We start from the raw sequence: 25,914 nt of genomic DNA on the forward strand, positions 1-25,914 counted from the left end.
GTGTTCTTCACCAAGAACATGTTTTCATTTGGATGCGGATAGTCTCTTGAAGCTTTTTGACATGGGCTTGGCAATCACAAAGACTTATATGGAGCTGGTAAACTGGTGTCACTATTTCATGCCGCTGTGCAAAAAAGGCTTCAAATAATGCCATTGCTCAAACATTCAAGACAAAAGCTTTGAGTATGTTTGTGTACTGGTGGTATTACGCTGACATTTCATGCTAATATCACCACAAAAGTTATTTTAGTGTTGTCCATCCCACCCAAGCTGAAATTAAGATAGCTCTTCTGTCCAGGATTTATCATGGCAGGAAATTGAAAGCCAGAGACAGACTCACAGGGCTGCAGAGTTTTTCAGACATGCCTGCTGGGCTTGGACGATCACACAGGATGAGCTGTCTTTGACCTCTACGACACGTAGATGCAACCAGAACACCAGAAAATTGTAGAAATGACGTTACACTTCAAACTCTAATGAGGAGAAAAGTGTGATAGTCTTAGACAATAACTTACTTCTTAATTTGCTTGCCTGAACACCACAAACAGTTTCTTCCTAATGATGTTGTCAACCACTACACTAATTACACACCAATTAAGCCGGTGACACACCAACCGGACGGCCGACCTTCGGCAGAAAAGGAAGTCAGACTGACTGCCTCCCTGAGTTGGCCAAAAAAAGTGCCTTGGAACACACCGAAGCGATGCTGACTGCTGGCGGCAGCTGATTGGATGAACACGTCACGTGGGTTTGGTTTCTCCAGAAATTCAAAGACAGACTGTCATGGCGACTTGTTCAATACAATCTCATATTTTACTAAAATAGTTCACCGAAACGTGTTTCTGAAAACATTTTAAGTGAGAAATAGGCCATACAGTTGCTGAATCTGTCTTCATTTCAGATCGACAACGCTTAAAAGATTTTCGTCAGATTTTGAGAGACGTTAGTCACGCTAATCCCGCTCGTCATTTCCGGGTTAGCACTCCACCAATCAGATTGGTCATGGAGTCCGACTGCCCGCCCTCCGACGCAACATGTGAGGTCAGCCAAAATGAAGGCCGACAGCTCCTCGGACGGACGACGGCACAGAACACACCGAACAGACTCGAGTCACTGACCTCGCTAGAATTTCCGACGGCCGATTATGGGGTTGGTGTGTCAGGGCCTTTACAGACCCCACACCACATGCTTCAAGTGTGTGTCAGCGATCTTAGAGAGCTCTTACCAGCAACAATGACGATGATGATGACTGTTCGATAAATGAGTCACAATTTCATTTCACAGCCATGTGTCACGGAGTGTAGGCATATTTGTTTGGACATCTGTGGTGTGAAGTTATAGTCTGGTCACTTGTTTGTCTATGAGTATCTGTTTATGTCTCATAAACTCTATCTTACATCCTGTTGATGAACTCATCGTAGCATCCTTGTTTTGAACAGTAGCATGCATTCACATTATTTCAGTGCTTGTTTTATTTGACCAAAACCCAAACATATTAATTTTGCTATCATATATGGCAAAGAAAAGCTTACAATTCTCACATTGTAGAAGTTGCCTGGAACTAGAGAATATTTGATTTCTTTAGCCATGCTAGCAGCGTGGCTCTTGGGATATCGGTCCATCCATCACTTTGGCCTAGACTGAAATATCTCAACATTTAGACAGAGTGCCATAAAAAGTATAGATATTCATGGTCCCCAGATGAGGAATCCTTTGGTAATCCCTTGACTTTTCGTCTACCATCCCACCAAATTTCATTGTATGCAAAACGAGACAAACTAACAACATTGTATCATCTTAAAATCAGCATGTTAGCATGCTGACGTCAGCATTTTAGCTCCAAGCACAGCCTCACAGTGCCACTAGCATGGCTGTAGAAAATACTTTGAAATGCATGAAAAATGACTGAAATGATTAGTTAATCATCAAAATAGTTTCTGGTTAATTTTCTGTCAGTCAACTAAATGATACAGTAATTCGAATAACTAGTGTTATTGTTAAGGATGGATTAATCCAAGTCAATTTTCTTAATTCATATATGCATTTTAATTGAAAAAATACAATTTTGAGTTCTACTAGGGTCACCCAAAATAAAAAATAAAATAAATAATGATGTCCAATTAAAAGCTTACGTTCACAGTTGCATGATACATTTTGTGGTGGTTATTTTTACAGTTTTTTCCGAATACAGTTTGTTACCACAGACAGAACTATGAGACTTTTTTTTTATAACTCTTTCTATTATTGACATCCCCCACTCTCACTCAGACATATTAGCAGGGGCCCGGCAGACAGGTATCCACAGGGTTTTATGGCTTTAATATTTTGTGTAGAGGCTGTATATGGGTTGTTGTTACTATTTGTGCCAGTAGTACTAGTCCCTGTCTGAGTCCCTTGATGTCTGCTGAGTTCACTAGTGTTGGAACTGGAGAGACTGGGACTGGTGGGGGTGACCACCATGCCGGAGTCCTACCTCCCAGTGTGTGTGTGTGTGTGTGTGTGTGTGTGTGTGTGTGTCTGTAGAACAGAATGCCTGGGACTAAACCGCATTTGATTTTTATACGCTTGTGGCTAACAGAAGCCAGATGTAGCTACCTCCAGGGAGCTTACCATCGAAAAAGCCATTTATTTCTCTTTTTCACTCTCTTTAATGAGATGTGGGCATGCCTACATACAGTGTGTGTGTGTGTGTGTGTGTGTGTGTGTGTGTGTGTGTGTGTGTGTATGTGTATGTGTTCAAATAAAAGCAGCCAATAAGCCACAACAAAATTTGCTGGTATGACTTAGCTTGCTTGTTTAGCAGTGTCAAAGACAGAATGTCTCCTGTTCAGATGACAGAGCATGAGAGTGAGAATATCCCTGATTTCATCACATAAAGATAAATCAGAAACAATAGATCATGGTGTCAGAGCTATGAGGACTCACAGTTCTTTGGATGCTCAACCTGGCCCTGAGACACAAGAAGATTCATGAAGCCTAAAGTGAGAGGTGAAGTAAGAACTGAGCACACACACTCACACAAAAACAGACAAATAACAGACACGTAGATGGTCAGAATAGTCATTAACTAGTAACGATATTAAATTACTGCAACACAGTTTTCAGACTTTTCTCTTCTGAACATTTACATATGAGTATTGAAAAAGAGAGCAGAAAGCAAAAAAAACATTGATCGAGAAACAGGGGAGAGTGTTAATTGAAAGCGAATGTGTCTTTGCTGGCTGCTGGTCAGAGATGGGCCGGGTCCCAGTTGGCTTCCACTTCAAAGGCCCTACCGGCCTGTCTCAAGCGCACCTGCAGCCGGTTAAACCCTGCTCTCATCACTCAGGGCGTGGAAGGACCTCTCTTACAACTTCGAGCCCTCACCACAAAGCCTTCTGCCAAAAGGCCATAATGGCCGGCACTCAAGAATTCAACCTAAAACACCAGGTAGCCCATACAACTTTCACTACAGAGTTGCGAGTGAGAGAGCGAGTGCTCACAGAACATTCACAGCTGGGTTCCTGTAGCCTCAACCACAAGCTCTATGCCATCTCCATCACAGGTCACACAGGGCTCATATAACCACCACAATACAGTCTGAACCGGGGGTTTCATGAACCTCCAAATATCTACAAATTACTCACAAAGAGAGCCATTAAGGAAGTACTTTTGCTCTGGTCTTGTTATGTTTAATAACAAATTTGTAGAACAACAAAAACTGTATGTGGACAACCTTTTGAGGGGAAAACTTGTATCCACTGCAGACTGATTTAGTTTTCACTTGCAAAAAACTTTTCACTTTCTGGACACAATCCAAACCCTTTTTAAAAAAAAAAATTTAAATACTGTAAAATGAATCTTGTTACTTTTGATTTAGTCTCACATTGCCAGACCTTACTCCACAGCGATGCAGAGTAAGGTCTGGCCCCTCCACACATACACTCCTGGACAGGAGAAAAAAAAAAAACCCTGGGTTGTTTGAATTTCTTTAAACCAATTAACAATCGTCTTGGGCGGCGCTACACTCTGGTCGCAAAGACGGTAGCTCTGCAAAATAGTCTCAGGAAGGAACTTGTTTTGGTGAAACATTTGCAGATCGCAAAAGAAAACGCCATATACAATATTAAATGAAGTTAACTGTTCACACAATACAGTAACGTAAGTTGTTTAAATTAGCTGGATACATGGTTAAACATAATTTGCTCTTACCAGTGTATCACCATGTGTATTTTGTCCATAGCAAATCCCCGCCAATCGGTCCCAAAACATCCCAGTTAGATATTAAATGACGTAAACATATTCTTTGTAAATCTTTACAAGCATTCCCTGAAAGAACCAAGCAGGCCTGCCTTGTTGCACAATCCAAATTTTCCTCAGAACATGCCAATTTTGTAGCGTGTAGCTTGCTAGCTCAAAGGTTGTTGTTGTTTCCCGAACGAGTTTTGCCGGATGTTCCGGCGATTATTCAAGTAAATGAACTGTCATCGATCCAGACTACCTTTGGTTAAACCTGCATTCACTGATTTTTGACCACTTGATTACAACGCAACAAGCAGTTAACACAACAGTGACATATACCTCATAAAGTTGTTATGGCGAACATGTTAAGAAACAGTTGTCCATTTACATACTGTATAAAGCAGACATGGAGCAACATTACCATTCATTCTGAGTCATGTTTCTGGCCACCTGATGAATTGAAGTTCAACAATCACTTTCCTTTTAGCTCCGTTTTTGATCCCTGCCAATTCCTTAGGGAAATATCTGGCTCTCTAGCTGCTACTGTAAATACTACACTATGTTCACCAGCTAATCGCTAACTTTGTCTGTCTGCATTTGGTGCTGGGCAGGTGTTCAGTGGGTTTATCATAGCTTTTCTGCTGAGAACAGCTGCCTGAGCTGTAAGACTAAACCAAAACAGTGAAGTTGAAGGCCGTAAAACTAAAACAATGAGGAAAAAGACACTAGAGATGGGAGGAACTGCAGAGTCGGATGTTAATTCGTTATGGGTTTGTCACTACAAGCGTCCCCTTTCACAACACATGTAATAATTTGATTCATTGTTGGTATAAAAATATTGAAAAGCAGCTTCAGCAATGTATTTTCACCACCATGCTTTGCCATTCAACTACTTTGAGTTTGAATGGGAAGATTGGGAAAGGCAAGACAAACATTAAAACTGTCTTATTTTCTTGTAAAGAATTACGCCAGTTGAGCTGTTGTTAGTCTACAGTTTTTGACTGTATGGCATTATGAGAGTATTGTGCTGACAGATTGAAATGATTACAAGCAGCCACCCTAACAAAAACAACTCAAATATTTGCTTGCATTAGCACAAACTCAAAAACACTATTGCGCACACACGAGATCCTCACCTCATGTCTTAATCCTAAAATAAATGGTTAACCTTGTGGGGATCCGCCTCCAACATGAGAAACACACCTGGCATGAACTAATTATAATGCTTTCATTACACTTTTCTCTCAACTCCTGCATAAATAAATGAAAAACATAAGCTCCCACCAATAAAAAACGTGGGTAGCTGATCTTGGTTTACACGGCAAATCACTTCTTATACTGTGTAAAATACAGACAAATATACGGCGGGAAAAAAAATCCCTGTTTCAGAGTTCAATTTACTGATTCACTGTTCACTGTGTTACCTCAGTTAGCCACCATGTGACCAGCTGCCCATGACCTGCAGTGTACGTCACACAGACAGTTCCCTCAACTCACTCAAACAGGAAACCACTCAGCACAAACTCAGTTCCACTAAGAGGGAGCAAGGAGACACTGTTCTGTAAAAAATGACCAGCATCTATAAAGGTAAAATTTTATTTCTCTATAAAATGTAAATATTCTAAGTGGAAAAGGGAATAATGTATGTATATGAATGATGTATGCCTGATTATTTCTGTCTGTTGACCAATTCTCTGTGTATCATTGTCCAAGTCTATGTATTGCCAGTGGAGTGTGCCTGTTTTCTCCTAAGAAGTGTCTGAGATGTGTTAAACGTCAAAGAGGCCATGCTACCCCAGATATCCCTTTGATGTCATCTGTATCACCTGCTCTTAAGCCAGTCTGTGTGTGTGTCTATGTGTGTGCGTTCATGTGTATGCATGCTCCAAATTTGTCCAGCATGACCGCATCCTCCAGCGACCTACTAAACATTCTATTATAGAGTTATCACCATCACATCTACGGACACTTAGTGTGTTCACAGGAGCTATAAAATCTATTAATGACAGGCTACCCTGGGGATAAAGAAAGAAAGGCTCACAATTATGCAGCTCTTAGCCCATAGAGGCCAACCATGATGGGTACATACTGTAGCAGCAGTTAAGGACGTGTCTGTGATCATTTTTTTGCATCTGCTCAAGCACAAACTTTTCTCTCTACATGCCTTTCGCTGCACCCTTTGCATCAGGGGGAAATGGTTGACAGCAGGCCCGGACACCACCTCTGAGAGCTAGCCAAACGCTTTAGAAGATTTTGGCGTTGCAGTGCCGCTGTGTTTGTTCAAGGCAGTTCATCTCTGTCGGCAGATCTAAATTTACAGGACAATAAATTATCACAGATCTGGTTCTCTGGCTTGCACATATGCATGTGCGCACACTCGTGCACATGCACATTGTGGCTTTTCTGTCCCTGGAGGACAATGTATTTTTAGGGTCTGTGTTGTATTCTGACCTTTCATTAGCTTTATAGATAATGCTACTGGATTCTCAGCTGATTATTATCCAAACAGCCAGGTCCTTTTATCCTCACGGCTACTTAACACGCAGAAATTATGATCGTATTGAATTCATCTACAAAAAGTCATCCTGCAATAATTTTAATAAAATATTTAGAATGGAAACTGTCCTTGGCAATCGGAGTAATGACAGTTGTCTGTTGGTTTTTATAGTACTGCAAAACCTCGTAAGGAGGTTGAGGTGGATGGCTGTGCATACAAAGCGTCCAACCTTTACACTGTTCTAGCCCTGTCTCCCACTAGCAGTCAATCCTGGTTTCACATGGGGGCATGTTGTTTAAGCTACCAGTGAGATGGGAAATGGGACCCAGGAAGTCCAGTTTGAGTAACAGATTGTGTTTAAAGGCCAATGACAAATTTGGTATTTTGTCATTTAGGCTGGAGCACTTGTTATTACTATGTGATGTTAGTCAAGTCAACTTTATTTATATGGCCAAATATCAGATATCACACACTTGCTTCAAGGGGCTTTACACACCCAATCTTTCCCTAACTTGCTTCAGTTGATCTCCTTTTTGTCTCCTCCCTTGTTCATGTTCCCTGGGACCCACCCAGTGTTGAGTTTGCTACTGTGAGTCCCATCAGTATGGGGACTCTGCCAGGTCTGACGACAGGCTGTCCACTCTGCTCCAGCCTGCCAGGGGATGGGAATACATGCTGAGCTCATCCCTGGACTGCATGACTGGTGACAGCCCACAGCATAATCCCCACAGGGGACACATTACTGGGCCATTAGTCCAACTCTTCCACTTACAGTGCATGCCTCTGGCTTGCTCTTAGTTCATTCAGCCCATTCCATTTTCTTCCTGCAACTTTCCTTTCAGAAATAATCCTAAGTGATTATAATATCAACACAGAAATCAATTGGATTAGTCCAAAACCGCTGCCTCTGTAAATCTCACCTTTATCCCTACTTCACCCCAGTGCAGCGTTTAAACTTAGTACTTTTCCTCTGAGAAGATGGTTGCCAGATTGGACCTCGTACATCAGGGCAAACTTTTCGTCCAACTGACAAGAAGGCGTTTGATTCTGTTATTGTTTATGAGAAGAAAGCTGGGGTCAAGTTCACAGGCCAAGAGAGAGAGAGAGAGAGAGAGAGAGAGAGACCGAAAGTCTGTCCCAGCTCCAGCCCCATGTGAGAGAGAGTATAGTTCAGCCGTGTTTGTGCTTTCCTAATTCCTTTTGATTTAGCAGAAAATTGTAAGCTAAGCTGCAGCGCACACATATTCACCAGAGCTGAGCTACTTTGCCTCACCTCGCGGCCTCCTACAAACCTGTACCCACTCTAGTCTGTGTTTGTGAATGTGTCTGTCCCTGAAAAAAAGTTTAGAAGTGTGTGTGTGTGTGTGTGTGTGTGTGTGTGTGTGTATGTGTATGTGTGTGTGTGTGTCCCATTTTGACAGCAGCCTGCCTGTCGAGCTCTAAACAGAAATACAAATGTCTCTAAAAGGAGCTTAGCTTAAACAGCAGCTTTGGCATTAACACTAGAGCTGTTTTCTCAAGCTTTCGATGAAATAGCAGTTTGCGACATCTATAGCTAATTCTAATAGTTTCAATTCCGACAGGGATTTTCCTGATTTGTTTACTTGTTTGTTAGCATTACTGGGTCAGCTGAATCAACTGTGGTATTCTTAATCCAATATCACAAACTCCATGAAGAAGTTCAAGTCTACGCTAATATATGTCAAGCAGTCGTTTTTTGAGTTTGTGAAAGATCTTTGGATACTTAAAAGTAGGTTTTAATCCATCAGGAGTCATTTAAGGACAAAGAGAAATATCAGAGATTTGATGATGGATGACAGCTCACTGCCAAGCATGAAGATAACCTAAAGATGCACACACGTATGGGAAAAAAAGGTAAGGATGGTCGCTCTCCACGGACAATACTGTGTGTGTGTGTGTGTGTGTGTGTGTGTGTGCTATATTCAAGCGCTGTCTCAGCACTCTCTCTCTTACACATGTGGTTCATATTTAAGCCATAGTGCTGTTCCACTGGACGATTTGGCTCTGTTCTCCCAGTCCCACATATTCCCTTTCCATTCCCTTTTTCTCTGACTTTCATTTCTGCTGTGCTTTAGGTGGTGCACAAATATTTAAATAAGAATTTGTTATTATTATTATTATTATTATTATTTAAACAATGTCATAGATTTACTTACTTTATATATCTATCAGGGACAGCACTCATTATTTAATATTAATATGATGTAAGTGTGCTAGGTTTTGCCAAAAGACTTATTTTTATTCGCCCAGGTTGATATTAACATTAAGATCTACAGTATGTTTTGCCGTAATTATGTAAAAGGTGTATATTAGGAGAAGCATGAGCATGCAGCATGAGTAGAAGTTTAGTTTATTATAGGATCCCCATTAGCTGTGCCCTTAAGCATACCTAGTCTTCCTGGGGTCAAGTAGAAGAAGTAAGTACAATCATATACATATCCAGGTAATATGATGTAGATCTACATCATATTGTATGTTAGATAACATATCTGTGTGATTACCTTATCCACATATCTGTGGCTGCAATTAACAATTGCATTTCCAACATACTGGTGCATGAAGGGCATTTGGTCTCTAGTTCTAAATGATTGCATTTTGCAACATTTTACGTTAAGAATAAAAAATACCCTTTTGGAAATGTTAAAGATATATATATATATATATATATATATATATATATATATATATATATATATATATATATATAATTAAAAAATCCTGTGATTTAATTACCTAGTTTTACTGGGTTGTAAAATGGATTTTTTTTTTAATTATAACAATTTCTGTCTGTAGTTATAGATGAACTCATCACATAAGGACCGTCTAGCCCTTAACAGCATCATCATCTCTCTCACACACACACACACACACACACACACACACACACACACACACACACACACACACACACACAGGAACACACCTCTCTCCATCCATCCCTCTTTAATATCTCCTTCTAGTCAAACTCTGTAACCCCTGCATCTGCCCAATGGGCGAGAGGAGCCGTTAGCAGCAAGCCCTCCCTCATCTCTCTCTCTCTCTCTCTCTCTCTCTCTCTCTCTCTCTCAGCTCTGACTCTGTCCACAGCGCACTGATAAAGGAGAGGTCTGGTGCGAGCATCCGACCCAGATACAGACTCACACAGCTGACAGAACTGCAGCGAGTCTCGCATCTGCCAACCTTTGGCTCCACCTGTGATTCGGATCATATCTCTGCATCTGAACTAAGCCAAAACCAGGATACGTGTTTGTGGAGCTGACCGGAGAGGTTTAAAAACGGACACTTGTTGCTCATCTCGTTAGGTAAACCTCCTGTCGGCAGTCAGAAGTGCTCAGTGAAGAGTCTGGTGCGCACATGGCACCGAAAACGCGCTCCCCACACTCTTGACAGTCGCGCTATTAATATGGAGCCACACACTAGATAATGAAGCCTACCTACTGAATGGGTGTTTAACCTACTTCACATCAAACCTTGTCTGTTAAAGCCGGCTTTTCCCCCTGAAATTTTATATTGTTTGGGAACTTTTGGTGCATGGTAAAAGGTGCAGAGCCATGCTGGGTTTAAACAGGATTCTGAGCCTCAGGGCTGCTCGGATTCGGAGCTGTGGTCCTCCGGGAGCCAAACTCTCACCCCGGTCTTCTTCATGCCAAAACCCCGGTGCCAGTTCGAGGATTTACTGTGCATGTCTGTTGCTGCTACTGCTGGTGACGCCTCGGGTGGACTCTTCGTGGTGGTGAGTACATTACACCTACAGGCTACCTGCCTGCCAACGAGATTAATGGGGGCCGATATTGAACATATTTTTGGACGAAACAATTAAGTAAATTGTTATTATTAAGCTATAAACTAAATTAAATCAAGGGTCTAACTTTAAAAGGGAGGTAGGCTAAGGAAATGGCACACGATCCGAACATTAATCATTGATCTAAATCATTTGAAACGGAGCTGGGACTTCTGCCTATAGCTTCAAGTCTTTCGTTAGAAACTTCAGGGATTCAATCTGCCAACGCATTTAACTTATGATGACCATTTTAATAACTCTTGCAAAAGCAAAAGCCGTTCCAATTAATTCAGAGCAGCGACTTTCCAACAGCAGACAGACAAGGCCACTATGAGGGTTTGTTGATTTATTATCACGGACTCCCTGTGTAGCCAGCAGTTTCTCATCAATGTTGCTGCAACATTGATAAACTTTATTTGATATAGTTCTTAATAGTGCATTTTTGCTGCAAAAAAAATCTAAACGCATTTGAGTTTTCATAGGCTAATATTTGTCACAAATGAGTGCATTGCCTTGTCATTTTTATGGGGAAATGACTGCAAAGCGAAACAATTAATCTGTTTTTCTGTCATCGCTTAATTTAACTCAAAATTATTTGCTGCTGAAAAAAAGATTAGGAAAAAAAGGAGCATTAATAGTGAAAATAACCTAAATTATGAGTTTGTGAGCTAGATTCAAGCTTCTGCTTCTGAAATGCATTTTCTCTTCGTGTCAGTTTGTTGGCCTGCCATATTGAGCAATAATAATAGAGCGATAAATGTAATTTATGTCGACGCTGTTGGCTGAGCGCGTGTTCAGCTCAGCTGGGGCCTGCATTCAACAAGGCAGAGCAGTCATTAATTCACCAGGTAGCCTACCACACACACACACACACACACACACACACACACACACACACACACACACACACAAAATATCTCATTGCCTGCGCAAATACGTGAAAATGTCCATGGGTGTGAGTGTGTTTATAGGAGAAGTGTCTGTGTGTGGGCGGGTATGGGGGTGATGGAATGCCTAATAGTTTGTGTAGATTAAAAGCAGTTATGGGGAGTAGTGGGAAGAGTGTGTAGAGGCTTTGGCTGTGGGCATTATTGGCTTTGAGGGGAATTTAGTGCAGGAGATACAGTATCTAATTGTTTATCACATTTATGTGGGTGTACAGTAAGTGATGATATGGACAGATCTGGGGCAAATATGATTAGAAAAAAAGCATGTATAGTGGAATACAAATACATCGTAATAAATGCATTATACAATCATGAAATTAGATTTTCTTTTGTAAAATATTAAGAGCACCCACCATTTTCAAGTATTTGTCAAAGGTGATAGTCTGAAAAGGAACAATTAATGTGCATGTCTTTGCCAGGCAGCTGCAAGTTTGACTACTGGCGTAACAGAAAAGTGAAACTTTGCTAATTTGCTGCATCTTTAGCAAATCTTGCAGGAAATACCAATACTTAAGTGAAATGATTTTAACTGATATGAGAAAATGATCAGATTATTAGTCTTTTTATATGCTTCTTGTGTGATCCAATAGGGCTTGAGAAGATGACAGGGCACCATGAGGCCAATGTAATATCAGCTGTGTCATCATAAGTCAAAAGAAGCCTTTACTATTTGTGTCTTACTCGTCTTTCTTGGTTCACAGTATAGTCGCAGGGCTTTACAGCACTTTGTTTTAGACCTGTTGATAATGATTTACTATCCTATAAAAATCCACAAATCCTCCTGACTCTCAGAGAGAAAATTAAGTGTGAATTGCTGCTCTGGATCTTTCCTTTGATGAGCACTCTGTTCTTCTTCCTCCTCTCTAATCCCACTCTGGGGAGCAGAGAGAATCCAGTCTCCATCCTCTCGCCCGGCCTCGTAAAACACGACCACAAAAATTACACGCTCCCTGACCTCCATTCGCTGACCCGCCAAAAACCTGCAGCCACTGCGCTGCAAAAGGTCTCATACACACACGATTAGATTTGGAGTATATTTTGGGTAAACTCAACGCAGCATTTATCGTGATAGGATACTGTAGGAGTCTGTTTTATTAGGGCACAGAGAAAGATTGGAAGAGGCATGCAAGATAACTGTAAGATGAGTATGATAGCGAACATGTAAAAGAAAGAAAGGAGTAAAGTGCGTAAATGGGGTCTTAGTTTGACAGGGTTATTGGAGGCCCCAGACTTCGTGCTCTGATTTGTGACGACATGATTTCAACTATCCCATTGGGAACCATTTAAACACACATACACAAGCAGGTCTTGTGGGGAGAGGTTAAGTGCTTATTTATTTGGAGAGCAGAGTAAATGGTTTCCACTCCCCTCCTGCTTGCAGACCTTAAACTGTTAAGTGTAGTGAACTCTGACTCACAGAGGATGGTTACTGCAACTCTCCTAACTCGCCACTTTTGAGTGTATGTGTATCTACGTGTATACACATACCATATGAGGGCGCCTATATGTGCTAATTAATTGCAATATCCCCTCGGTCACTTCTGTACATTGTATTCCACATATGAATCCTTCTAAATTAAGTTGGTGTGGATTCAGTTCAAAACCTCCTAGATGTTTCTTGCATCTTTAGGTACATCGGTGCGCTGGGGGCCCGTGTGATCTGTGACAACATCCCAGGCTTGGTGAACAAACAGCGGCAACTCTGCCAGCGCCACCCAGACATCATGCAGGCCATCGGCGAGGGCACCAAAGAGTGGATCAGAGAGTGCCAGCACCAGTTCAGACACCACCGCTGGAACTGCAGCACACTGGACCGGGACCATACCGTGTTTGGACGTGTCTTGCTACGGAGTAAGTCCATGTGGGTGTCCACATGTCTGCCTGTCTGATTATTACTGACTATGTGCCCAAAGAGTAGAGATACTGAGACTGAATCTGAGCCCCATCTGCTACTATCTCACTCCTAATTCTCATCCGTCTTCTTCACTTTTACTGCCTTATCTCTCCCTTCTCCTCTCTGTCCTTCTCCCCTCGCTCTGTTCTTTCTCCGATCTTTCCTTCTCATACTCACGTATGCTCGTGCTCATAGTCGCTAATGGACTGTTGTAATGCCTTACGCCTCGTCAATAAACACATGGGCTTTGAGACGCGGTCTTGTCGTCGTTTTGTTTTTACACTCCTGCCAAACCTCTCTGCTTTGTAACATATTAATGCCCATATACACATATGCACACAGGCACACGTGCATGTTACAACATACATATTTTTACATACATACATATATGTATGAGGGGTTTTATAACAGCACAGTCTGAATCATGAATATTTATTGAATAACAGAGGGACAGCGGCTCTTCAGGTGTCTTGAGCCAGCTGGTTATTTTGCATGAAAGATTAAATGATTGTTCTATAAATTGACAATGCCGCATTATTTTGCAGTAATACTGCAGTAGCCATTGTAGATCATTACAATGGCATTCTGAATGCAGAGCATAGATGTAGTGATGCACCTGTAAGTCACTGTTGCAATGCTACATTTTAGGAGTTATGGTTGTGGAGTATAATTTCTTTTGACTTTGTTGCTTTAGGAGCAAGGAATAATGGTAAATGCTTTACAGCAGTTCATTTTAGTGAATCTGGATTAAGGTTGCACAAAATAAGGTGCTCGTCTCCACCGACTTAGTATCTGACATGTTATTTTTGTAAAAAAATAGCAGATATGAGAAACAGGCTGCATGTGTATGTGTGTGTGTGTGTAGGACAGGAATAAACAGTATTGCAGATGTAAATATTTAGTGAGATATTCTCCCTGTCAGACAAACAGCGCAGGTTTGAATGATGACCAGCAATGCCCTTCTCTATCCTCCCCAACATACACCCCCCCAACAGTACCCACTGCCCCCTTCTCCTCACCTCAGTGATGGAATAGGACATTCCAGTGAATACAGAGAAAGCTGGTTGGATCACGAAAAACTCCTCTGGCCCAAGTTGGTTCAGATAGGTCTGCAGAGTGAACCTTGTTTTCAGATACAAAAGTGCTCCACCCTTAGTATAAGCAGTACTATATCAGTTAGTTTTGTGATGTAATTTTAAAGTGCTGGTACTTGAGTATTTCCCATTTCTTAAAAATAGGAAATACTGCATCATTCATGTATTTACGTTACTTTGCATGACAGTGTTGTAAATTCAAAACCAAATTCATTAATGTAATGCATTATTTAGCCTAGCCTGTAGATGATGTAATACTTTGCTAAAGCATTTAAATACTTACAACTTGAGCTTGTGATCAAACTACAACAATTATGTGTTTGGGCATGGTTAGAAACAGATAAAGTTTAATAGACGAAGAAAAAAAAATTATTTTGTTATTTCCACATACAGAGTATTCGAAAACGAAATATTTTCAAAAAGAGACCAATACACTGACGCTTTGTGTATAGTTACGTGTGTGAAGCGCAGCCTGTGTAGACTGTTTGATTAAAATAGGAGCTAGGGCTGGCCGATGTGGCCTAAAAATGAAATTTCAATTCAAGCTTGGGGACGTCAAATGTGTGTGAGATGAATGACTGAACAAACACGGCTGAAACGCGTCCTTTGTAGACAAGGTCTAAAAATGGGTTTTTAGAATTGACATTTCAGCCTGAATGCGGTCCTGAAGGAAAGCGCAAGTGGGGTAAGGATACAAATATGGGGTATAAATACAAAATAAAAAAAATTCTGGGGAGCATGAACGTGATTTTCTTTTTTTATTAGATGTTGATGTTTCTAGTGTTCAAGTTAAAAATAAATTAGCTTGCTGGTGGCACAAGATGAAAACGTTGCATGGTCACCAAAAACATCAGGATTCATGCTCTGGGAACCAGAAATAGCAGCAAAAAACAGAAACCATGTTTGAGATGATTTGTCATGTTTCAATGCATTGGTATCAGATGGTCATCAATGGCCCAGAGGGATGATCATGAGGAGCCATTAAAATCTTTACCAAAGTCCATGACTGATAGCCGCTTAAATATCTGAACAGAAGTGTTGTGACCAGGGTCGTAGAGACATGGATGGGGTTGAAAATGTATCCACATATGAATTGTGATTCTTACCTTCTATGATTCTGAATCAACTCACAAAAGCAAAAAAATAGATTTTTGTACGATAATAAATTTGATGAAACAAAAAAAACTAACGCAACCGCAAGAGCACAGTGCAGCAGCCGGCGATGGACAGCATCTACCTTTGCAAGATGAAAATTAAGTATTTTGTGGATACTTTGTAGCCCATCACCCAGAGACCAGTAAATGTTAGTGGAGTGCACCATAAAAAACGAGACCAGCTGACCAACTCACACTGCAGTGCTTTCCAAAACTCTCAGCCAACTATGGTCGGGTGAAGAAAATAACACAATTCATAGTCTGTTTTATTTCAAAAGACCTGCGGCTGTGCAGCCTATTGGATAACAATGGCTTTACTCTGAGCTAGAGGCTGTTCTCCACTATCATCGATATTAATAACAACACAGTGGAGCTCTCAGCTACGTGTAGGATTCCCACCTCCTTGGGACATGCTTGCTTTTACTTTACAATAGTTTTTTTCCAATATCAGTAACGGAAATTCCTCAGATATTGCCTAAAATGCTGGTATTGGTAAGTACCCGAGTCTATGCACCGATCCGATACCATAGCTTAGCCCCGGGAAAAAAAATCCATTATGACTGACTGTCACACTAGAAAATAAAAGAAAGTTCTATGGCATTGATTCTCTGCATTAGAAAATGTTGATGGAAATGGCAAAATTCGAAAAAAAACGTCCTCAAATTCGCAAAAAAGTTTTTACGCTCGCTTGATGTGGTTTTTGCCTTTTTCAAAAAACAGTTTATGCGCAAAATGGGAGATGGAAACAGCTTTGCCAAATAAGTTGTGACGTAGCGAACATGTTACTCACATGACTATAGTCCTGGTATCCATCAGATGCGGTAAGGATCGGGATATGGGTCCCATCCAGTGCGCTGTACACTTGTGGCCAGAGATGTATAGTACACAAAGTAGAACTACTTCACTACTGTACTTAAGTACTAAAAGGCTGTATCTGTACTCTACTGGAGTATTATTTTTTTCTCCTACTTCCACTTTTACTTCAGTACATATTTTCGATGAGTTTAATACTTTTACTCCGATACATTTTTTATGTGCTGCATCGTTACTCGTTACTAGGGCTGCACGATATTTTGTTACATCGTCATGTGCGCATGTGCGATAGTCACATCGCAGGACGTTGCGATGTTGACACTTAAACGTTTTTGCTGCTTGATAGAAAAGTAAACTTTCACCGTTCTCCTTTTACATGATTGTTGAATTGTATGGCCCTGCACACCGGTACACAGCGGTGAACGGTTGTCTCGCTGACACCAAATGTCTCTGCCACAACCCTGTATACTGCACAGGTGGCCAACTTGTACAATGCTACCTCTCTCCATTTAGCCAAAGAACTTAGCTCTTTGATTTAGCAAGCGGGTTTGCAATCTACAACCATGCGTAACGTCAACTTGTGATGAAACTACGTTTGGCGTAGTCTAGTTTATTCGCTCTAAACCAGTTGATGGAAACGCTTCTAATTCGCATTTTCTTTTTTTTCTTCTTTTTTACGACATTTTAAAGTTTGCTTAAAATTCGCTTGAAAATTAGATGGAAACACGACTAATGATAGCAATAATATCACTACCATACAGGGTTAGTAAAGAGGTTAAATAATATTAATAATAATTATAAATATATTTCAACGTACTGGTATCGTCCAACACCAATACCGGCCAATACGCAAGTTAAAGTATTGGAATTGGTATTGGGAAGAAAAAAATGGTATAATGGTATTGAAAAATCTCTACTTTACATGGAGCTAATTCCATACAGCGGATTAATTTATACTCACTGGGGAAATAAGAATCTAATTTCAGGTGCATAATTTTCTTCTATCTGAAACAGCAAGCAAGTTTTTTTTTAACTTTAACTGAACACCACAGGCTGTGACTAAAGACAGACAAGTTCTTCTGCCTCTAGCTGTTGACTTTTGAGGCTTCACTCCCACGGGTGCTGCAAAAAGCAACTGTGACTAAACACTATATCTAATTCCCTATGTGTCTTTGGCCACACAATAGATGAGTCATATTCTAAGGAACTAAAGAGAACAGAAAAGCACAGCAATGCTGCTGTCATGACATCTCCCTGGTGCTGATTAATGGGGTATCACTGTGTCTGTATTTAAACAATTTATGTGAGCAGAGGAGAGCCCCACAGCTGGGATTATTTCCATGATAATATTTAAACAGAGCTGTCCTATACTCCACATCAGGCCTGATATGCCCCCGTCAGCTGCACCTTCATGTCCTGATGGTTCACGCCCAGGCCTGGTCATGGCATTATGTGTATCTGTGCAAGCATGTTAACATGTGGGCTGCACAGTTTTAAGTCTTTAGATTGTAGAGAATCTGTTTTATTGCATGATACAAGTAACTCAGTCTAAACTCTAAAGTTTCTTTTTTGCTTATGTGCTTTTTCTCTCTGTCTCTCTTTCTCAGGCAGTCGTGAAGCAGCATTCGTCTATGCTATATCCTCAGCAGGAGTGGTGTATGCGCTCACTCGCGCCTGCAGCCAGGGGGAGCTGAAGACGTGTAACTGCGACCCGCACAAGCGTGGACGGGCTAGCGATGAGAGAGGAGAGTTTGACTGGGGTGGCTGTAGTGATAATATCAACTATGGGATAAAGTTTGCCAGAGACTTCATAGATGCCAAAGAGAGGACTGTCCGAGATGCACGGGCGCTCATGAACCTACACAACAACCGCTGTGGCAGAACAGTAAGTGTGCAATTACATTATATATATATATATATATATATATATACATACATAGTGTTCTCGTTATCTCGGTTCCACCTGCACTGTGATCGAATCTCTATATGCAAATCATGTAGGTGGAGCAGACAAACTAGTGGTTGCAGAGTTAGGGGAGTTAAGGCCGTTACAGACCAACCAGATGGCCGACCGTTCGCAGAAAAGGCAGTTGGACTGATCAGTCTCCCCGCGTTGGTCAAAAAAATGCCTCGGAACACACCAAAGCAACGAGACATAATACGTCTCCATAACAGCAGGCGGCGCTAATCTGTATTGTAGCCCAAAAAATGAAAACCGGCAGCTGATTGGACGAACACGTCACGTGGGTCTGGCTGCTGCTTCCGGATTTTGGATTTTTCAACCTGCCATTAATGGCGACTCATTCAGAATACGATCTCATATTGTACTAAAATAGTTCACCGAAACATGTTTCTGAAAACATTTTAAGCGAGAAATAGACCATGTAGTTTCTGAATCTGTCTTCATTTTAGATCGACAAAGGTCAGTTTAAAAGATTTTCGTCAGATTTTGAGAGGCTTAGTCACGGTCATCCCGCTTGCCATTTCTGGGTGAGTCCCGACTGCCCTGTCTCCGACTGAGCATGTCAGGTCGACCAAAATGAAGGCCGACAGCTCCTCCAACGGACGACAGCACGGAACACACCGAACAGACTCGAGTCACTGACCTCGCCAGACTGTCCAACGGCCGATTATCGGCCCAGTGTGTAGCTGCCTTTAGGGATTTTTTACAGACCGAATTCACACCTTGCTGGGATCCAGTCACAATACAATGCCACACCCAATTACAATGCATTCTTAGTGCATTTTAGGGCTGCTAGGAGCTAGTTAGAAGCTAGGATAAGCTAGGTGGGTTACATTGAAATTAGTTTGAACTTGATTTTTTTTTTCGTAAAAGTGACAGCCCTAGTGCATTTACACCTTGCGTTAACATGTTTTTCCTTATACGGATACCATTTTCAGTTACGGATCACATGTTAAAGGAATAGTTTGGCTCTTTTAAAGTGGGTTTGTATGAGGTACTTATCCATAGTCAGTGTATTACCTACAGTAAGAAATATACTCTCTCTCTCTCTCTCTCTCTCTCTCTCTCTATATATATATATATATATATATATATATATATATATATTTTTCTTTTTTTTTGCCACCTAAAAAAAAAATCAATATCAGTGTAAGTGTACACTATATTTAGAATATGTTCACCACTTTACCTTTGCGTTAGACCAGCAACTCCTGGGTTCTGTGGGGTAAAATGAGAGAGAAAAAGAGAGCATTGATGTATGCAACGGCTTCAGTTTCCCATTGGAAAGAGCTGTCTGACGGCAAGGTAAAGCAGTAAAAACATTCTAAACAGAGCGTACACAACGATTTTGATATTTTTAGGTGGTCCTTTTTTAGGTGGCTAAAATACATTTTGCTAATGCCCCCGTCCACAGCAAGACATTGCTTAGCTTTCGTGCCGTTACTCCTGCCTGCTTCTCCAAACTGGGGCATGTCGACAGCCATCTACTGTAGGTAATACACTGACTATGGATAAGGATCTCATGCAATCCCATCAAAAGATCAAAACTATCCCTTTAATACAAAGTGTAAATGGTCTGGTATGGTGTCTGAGATTTATGTTAATTCTTTTTTATGTTATTAATTTTGTATGTGGTGCTATCAGCGTGGGAAAACACATTAAGAGAATTCAACGGCAACATCTCAAGTGTCTCCATATCACTGGGTAATCCAGAGACTTCACTGTCAAACATTTTAATCAGACTATCAGTAGTTTAGATGAAAACAGTTCGCAGAGATCTGTGGATGTCCAAGGTGCATTTTAAATTTTTCAATGCTTTGAGCGCCTACAACAAAACTCCTTACACCTTCATTGTATCGGAATGGAGTCGGAAAAGTCAGAGGTGAATACCTATGTTCAAACCTCAGTAGATGAAGCCAAAGATTATCTAGGAGACTACAAATAGATACCACAAGAGGTGCATTAATGCGGGGTAATCACCACATGAGAATCAAGCTTATTTTGGGCCTGATTCCCCCTCCCGACAATCGTAAGCAAAGCCCTGATTTTTTGATGGTTCTAAAGATTATCTTGCCAGATTTTCTTGTGGTGTGAGGTATGTTACCAGTGTTTTTTACATCCTTACAGTCCATCCTGGCCACACCAATTTCAAATAAATTTTTTTAAACATGTTCAATATTTACGACATGATATCCTGTTGTATGTGGGGAATGGTGAGGACAGCCTAGTACGCAGTCTAGACTTGTTTTACCCGGGCCGGGCTTCTGCGGGAGAGCGGTGCTCATACGGAGTTCATACAGCGGATCACAAAGGGAGAAAGAGGGTGGAGGGAATGGGGAGTGCTAACAGCGCTAACGGCTACATGGTTTGCTTACACTCACCTGGCTTCCAGGGAAGAGCTCATCATTAACCGTCCCGACCAGGGAGGCAGCGTTATCAGCGGGTAACCACCATATGAGCACTGATCTCCTGCAGAAGCCCAGCCCGGGCAGCGTGCTACTCTAAAGTCACGTTTGATCGAGGGAGACTTCCGATTTTGAGATTAGGGAATCTGGTTGTTAGTTAATGGAATCTGTTAGTGTGTGGTGTGCTGTTCAGGCCAAATTGTTGCTCTCCACACACTATAGGAACCAAACGGTTGAATCTGTTATTACATGTTGTGTGTGAGGACTTTTTTTTAACATTTGTTAAGATTGGAAAAACATCTTTTAGTGTGGGCCAGTGAGAAATATGTTTTCATGAAATTTAAACTAACCCTTTACCCCTTAAACCAACATTATGCCTTAGGTCCACATTTTTGGTACATGTAAAACCAAATGTTACGATGGCTATAACAACATACACACAACCCGCACTTCTCTCTATGTATTTAGGCAGTGAAGCGGTTCATGAAGCTGGAGTGTAAATGTCACGGTGTGAGCGGCTCTTGTACGCTGCGGACATGTTGGATGGCCATGTCAGATTTCAGGAAGACCGGTGACTTCCTGAGGAGGAAATACAACGGGGCCATCGAGGTGACGATGAATCAGGATGGGACAGGCTTCGCTGTAGCAAACAAAGCCTTCAGGAAGGCCACCAAGAATGACCTGGTCTACTTTGAGAACTCTCCGGATTACTGCCTACAAGACAAAACAGCAGGTAAGACGGCAAAATAGAATAACGTGGATTGAACTGAAAGACGGAGAGAGGCAGTTTCTCATGGGTGTTGATGGATTGCCCTGACTGTGTTATGTTTTAGTGGTGTTATGTGTATGTTGTGCGTATGTCCATGCATGACTAGTGTGTTTGTGTGTGTGAATGTCAGTGTGTGTGAGTGTGTGTGTAATGGTAGTCAGACAACACAGCAGGCCTCCCGTGTGATGTCGGTGGAAGCTAATATCCTTATACCTTGGGGACATGGTCGTTTTGTGACCACCTGAACTCTATCAGTCTTTGTCAACACACACACACACACACACACACACACACACACAAAACCCCATGGTCAAAGGATGTGTTGATCAACCTTTACACAGTGCACCTAAGTAGTTATGACTGTTTCTGATTGGCCGGTCAATGAATACAACATTGTTGGAAAAAGTTTTACGATATTTGGCACACCTCCATCAGTCAGAAGCTCTGTCCAGTTCCTCCTCATCCTTGCTCCCTTTGTCTACCTCTCTCTTCGTCCCTTCATCCATCCTCCCCCTCTTTCTCACCTTCCCAGTGGAATCCACAGCCTAGGGACACAAGCATCTAATTTAAAAAAAAAAAAAAAACACTTCTTTCTGTCTGTCACAGTCTCTCCCTCTCTGTCTGTCTGAACTAAGCGTAGCTGGAGGGCAGAGTGGGCCTCAGAGTGTGAGAGCCTGTCTGTCTGTCACGCTCCACTGTCCATTTAACACACACACACACACACACACACACACACACACACACACACACACACACACACACACACACACACACACAGTGGCTTCAAAGGGAGCAATGGCTTGGGAAAAGCAGTGTAACTATAGGCCACTCTACCAACACTGCATAGTTGTGTGTGTGGGTCTGTTGTTCTATGGGCAGCTTGTTGTGATAGGTAGCAGTTCAAACAGGGAGCTTCTCACACGAAACACCAGCACTAATCTCTGTGGGGATGACATTCACATAAGACACAACCATTATGCCAATGCATTAGGTAATAGCCAGATTGGTAAATACTACTATACACTTAACGACGGATTAAACATTGAACCAGATTCACACACACTCCCAAGTCTGAATGCAGTATAAACGTCACCAGTCGAATGGTGAACTATGAAAATGGACAGGGAGGGCAAAATGGCGTAGCTGTTTTTCATAGAGCAAAGGTTACAGCTAAAGTTGTTTAAATATAACATTAGAAGAGAGTGCATCCATATCAGGAGGGATAAAGTTAAAATGACATGTAAGAACACACACAGTGTCCACACTGGATACATTTCATGGGAGCTGCAGTTAAATACATTTTTGTTAAACTTAAAATTATGAGGGTTCAATTATGGGTTCAAATGCTGTAATAGATACCCATTAATGTTAGAATAGGATGGTAACTCATGAACACATTTTTTCAGGGAAAAAAGGTTAAAGTAACCCTCACTTAGAGATTGCATTGAGTCACAGACTCATGGGACAGCAGCTAGCCATGGTGTGTTGTTAATACTAGGGCTGCAAATAAGGATTGTTAACCTGCCAATTCTTTTCTTGATTTATCGACATATAAAATGTCAGAAAATGGCAAAAGGTGTCCATCACAATTTCCTAAAGCCCAAGGTAACATCATCAAATGACTTGCTGTGTCCAGCCAATAGTACAAAACCAAAGATATTCAGTTTCAGCAAATCCCCATAACTGAGAAGCTAAAACTAGGTAATGTCTGGCTTTTTGGTTTGAAAAAATTACCTAAACTATGAATCAATTATCAAAAGAGTTGCTAACTAAGGTTTGTTTGATCGACTAATCGATTAATCAAGTAATAATTTAAAGCAGCCATATTATGCTCATTTTCAGGTTCATAATTGTATTTTAAGGTTGTACCAGAATAGGTTTACATAGTTTAATTTTCAAAAAACACCATATTTTTGTTGTACTGCAGTGCTCTCTCTCACTGCTGCAGATCCTCTTTTCACCTGGTCTCTGTTTTAGCTACAGAGTGAGACCTCTTTTCTTCTTCTTCTTCTGTACTATCTTTGATTGCACTGCACATGTCCAGTAGCTCAGATGTAGATCATGTCAGCTAGCTAGCTCCATAGACAGTAAAAGAAAGGCTGTTTCTACAACTTTGGTCAGTTACAAGGCAGGATTAGCTGGGAGACTTCTAAATGAGGGCGCACATGTAAGTAGTTCTTTTGTAGATTATGGTGAACTTGTGTGTGTTGTAGCAGTGCTTTGCTACTGAGAACGAAGTAGCATGCTAGCGTTAGCATGCTAGCGTTAGCATTAGCATGCTAACGCTACGAGCTAATGGTTGCGGTTAGCCTGCTCGTTTCGTGCCGATTTTGAACAGCTCACCCAGAGACTGAAGGCAGGACACATTCAGAAACTGTATCTCACTCTAAACAGCATGGATGGATTTTTTTCAAAGTTTGTATGTGTGTGGAAGCACCAGAGACACAACATAACACCCCAAATCCCAGAAAAAGTGATTTTTTCATAATATGGGCACTTTAAGGACTTTGGCTCTCTGTAGTCCCGCCAGTGGTTGTTTTCAGTAGAAGAATGGGCAGAGATATAACATAAAAGACCAGAAACTAGTTTCAGTTAACCTCTATCTTTTGTGCTCTGTGCAGGCTCCCTGGGCACGGCTGGGCGGGTCTGCAATAAGACATCACGCGGCACAGATGGCTGTGAAGTAATGTGCTGTGGGCGGGGCTACGACACCACGAGAGTGAAGCAAATCACGAAGTGTGAGTGCAAGTTCAAATGGTGCTGCGCTGTGGAGTGTAAGGACTGTGAGGAAGCGGTGGACATACACACATGCAAAGCTCCCAAACGAGCTGAATGGTTGGACCAGACCTGAGGACACGCCCCCTCTGCCCCCTGTTATGCAACCCCACCCCTTTCCCCTTTACAGGACATCCTGTGGAACATGGCATTCTGGGAAAGTTTGTCTGAAAGTGCTCTGCGTCTCCGCCCTCCCCTGCCCCCACCTCGGTTCATCATTGCATGGCTTTTCTACCTGTCTCTCTGAAAGCACTAGAATTCAGTACCCATCAATATGAATTAATAACCATTAGCCCCTGTTTGTGAATGGCCCTGTGACTGAACTGCTGGGATCAGATAATGAACGGTGAAACCAGTGAACACTTTGGGGTTTGGGTGGATTGGGCTTCCATTTAAGATTCAGTCCAGGCAGCCTTTTTTCTAGCGTGTGGTTCTGGGTTAAATGGTTTGCTGCTTTCCTGATGCTTTAAAGACACATTTTTACATTAACTGAGCCTACAAACGTATCCAGTATTATAACAACAACATCATACACACACATAACTTTCTTTCTTTTTTTGAGGAAATACACTTTTATCTACCAAAAACTTGGTTGGACTTTGGGAAGTAGCTTGACAAGTGCACTTTGAGAAGTGGACATCTGGGCGCAAGTTTGGCTCTGTGTGGCCAAACAGTAGTCCAAGCAGAGGACTACCAGAGGACAGGGAGATGGACACTAGATGAATAAATGGACATATGCGTCATTTGGACTTTGAATGCAACTGTAAAAAAAAAAAAAAAAAAGAGAGAGAGAGAGAGAGAGAGAGAAAAAGCTGTTTAAAGTGATTTATTTAAATTGTAAAGTGTTGTTTCATTTCTCATCTGCGGATGAGACTGCACTACATTGGCTGACAAAAGGAGAGACAAGAACACTCCTATTATTACGATTATACAGTGTACTCTAGTTTTCTTTGTGTAAGACGACAAACTGCTGCTGAGAAAAAAAGAAGAAGAAAAAGAAGATGGCCTCAATGGTCATTCAGTCGCACATAACCAAAACATCAGACATATTTCAATTCTCTGCTCTCCAGCTTGCTTGTATAACATTGTGTATATTGCCTTATCTAAACAGATGTTCATATGAAATATATGGTGAATCAGTATGGAGGAATCTTTGTTTTTTGTTTAGACAGAACAACATAGAGGTTGAAGGCAAGAAAGAGACTAGATGCAGACAGAGCAAAACTGATCAGTGTGACCGAGCAGGACAGTGAGTAAGTTCCCTTTGTACTGCTGTCATAACCTGCCATGTTATTCCCATGACACACACACCATCGCTTCTCCTCACCAGCATGAGTTAAGAGACACTGGGGCAGTACTAATACAATCTGTGTTGGTAACAAAAGGCTGATTCTTTTGAGATAGGGTGGGGTGTGTTATATCAGTCAAGGGGAGGGAAGTGTTTGATTAAAGGCCCAACCTAAACCCCCAACCCCTGCTGGCCTCATCCCACCCCTCGCTATGTGGAATTCCAGGTGGGTCCCAGGCTAATGACTAGATGGCTGTAATTACCCGGGGCTGTTGATAGCTGGTGATTGGAC

General features: G+C 41.5%; 2 protein-coding genes across 3 annotated transcripts in view; one reads left to right on the forward strand and one right to left on the reverse strand.

The window, feature by feature from the left end:
• The window catches only part of fkbpl (FKBP prolyl isomerase like), a 53,125-nt gene that overhangs the window by 15,178 nt on the left and 12,033 nt on the right, over positions 1-25,914 (reverse strand). The window lies entirely within an intron of this gene.
• Positions 5,716-25,476, forward strand: LOC116058545 (protein Wnt-2b-A). 2 transcript variants are annotated; one of them, XM_031311406.2, is made up of 7 exons: positions 5,716-5,808; positions 8,488-8,593; positions 9,827-10,472; positions 13,098-13,318; positions 18,030-18,307; positions 21,259-21,523; positions 24,181-25,476. In XM_031311406.2, exons 3-7 carry the CDS (start codon positions 10,291-10,293, stop codon positions 24,408-24,410), a joined length of 1,176 nt encoding a protein of 391 aa, XP_031167266.1. In that variant the 5' UTR covers positions 5,716-5,808; positions 8,488-8,593; positions 9,827-10,290; the 3' UTR covers positions 24,411-25,476. The 2 variants fall into 2 exon arrangements, with proteins under 2 accessions (XP_031167266.1, XP_035864332.1); XM_036008439.1 differs by lacking the exons at positions 5,716-5,808; positions 8,488-8,593 and having other exon boundaries at positions 9,809-10,472.

This window comes from Sander lucioperca, chromosome 12 (assembly GCF_008315115.2).
Source record: "Sander lucioperca isolate FBNREF2018 chromosome 12, SLUC_FBN_1.2, whole genome shotgun sequence".
Taxonomy (NCBI): domain Eukaryota; kingdom Metazoa; phylum Chordata; class Actinopteri; order Perciformes; family Percidae; genus Sander; species Sander lucioperca.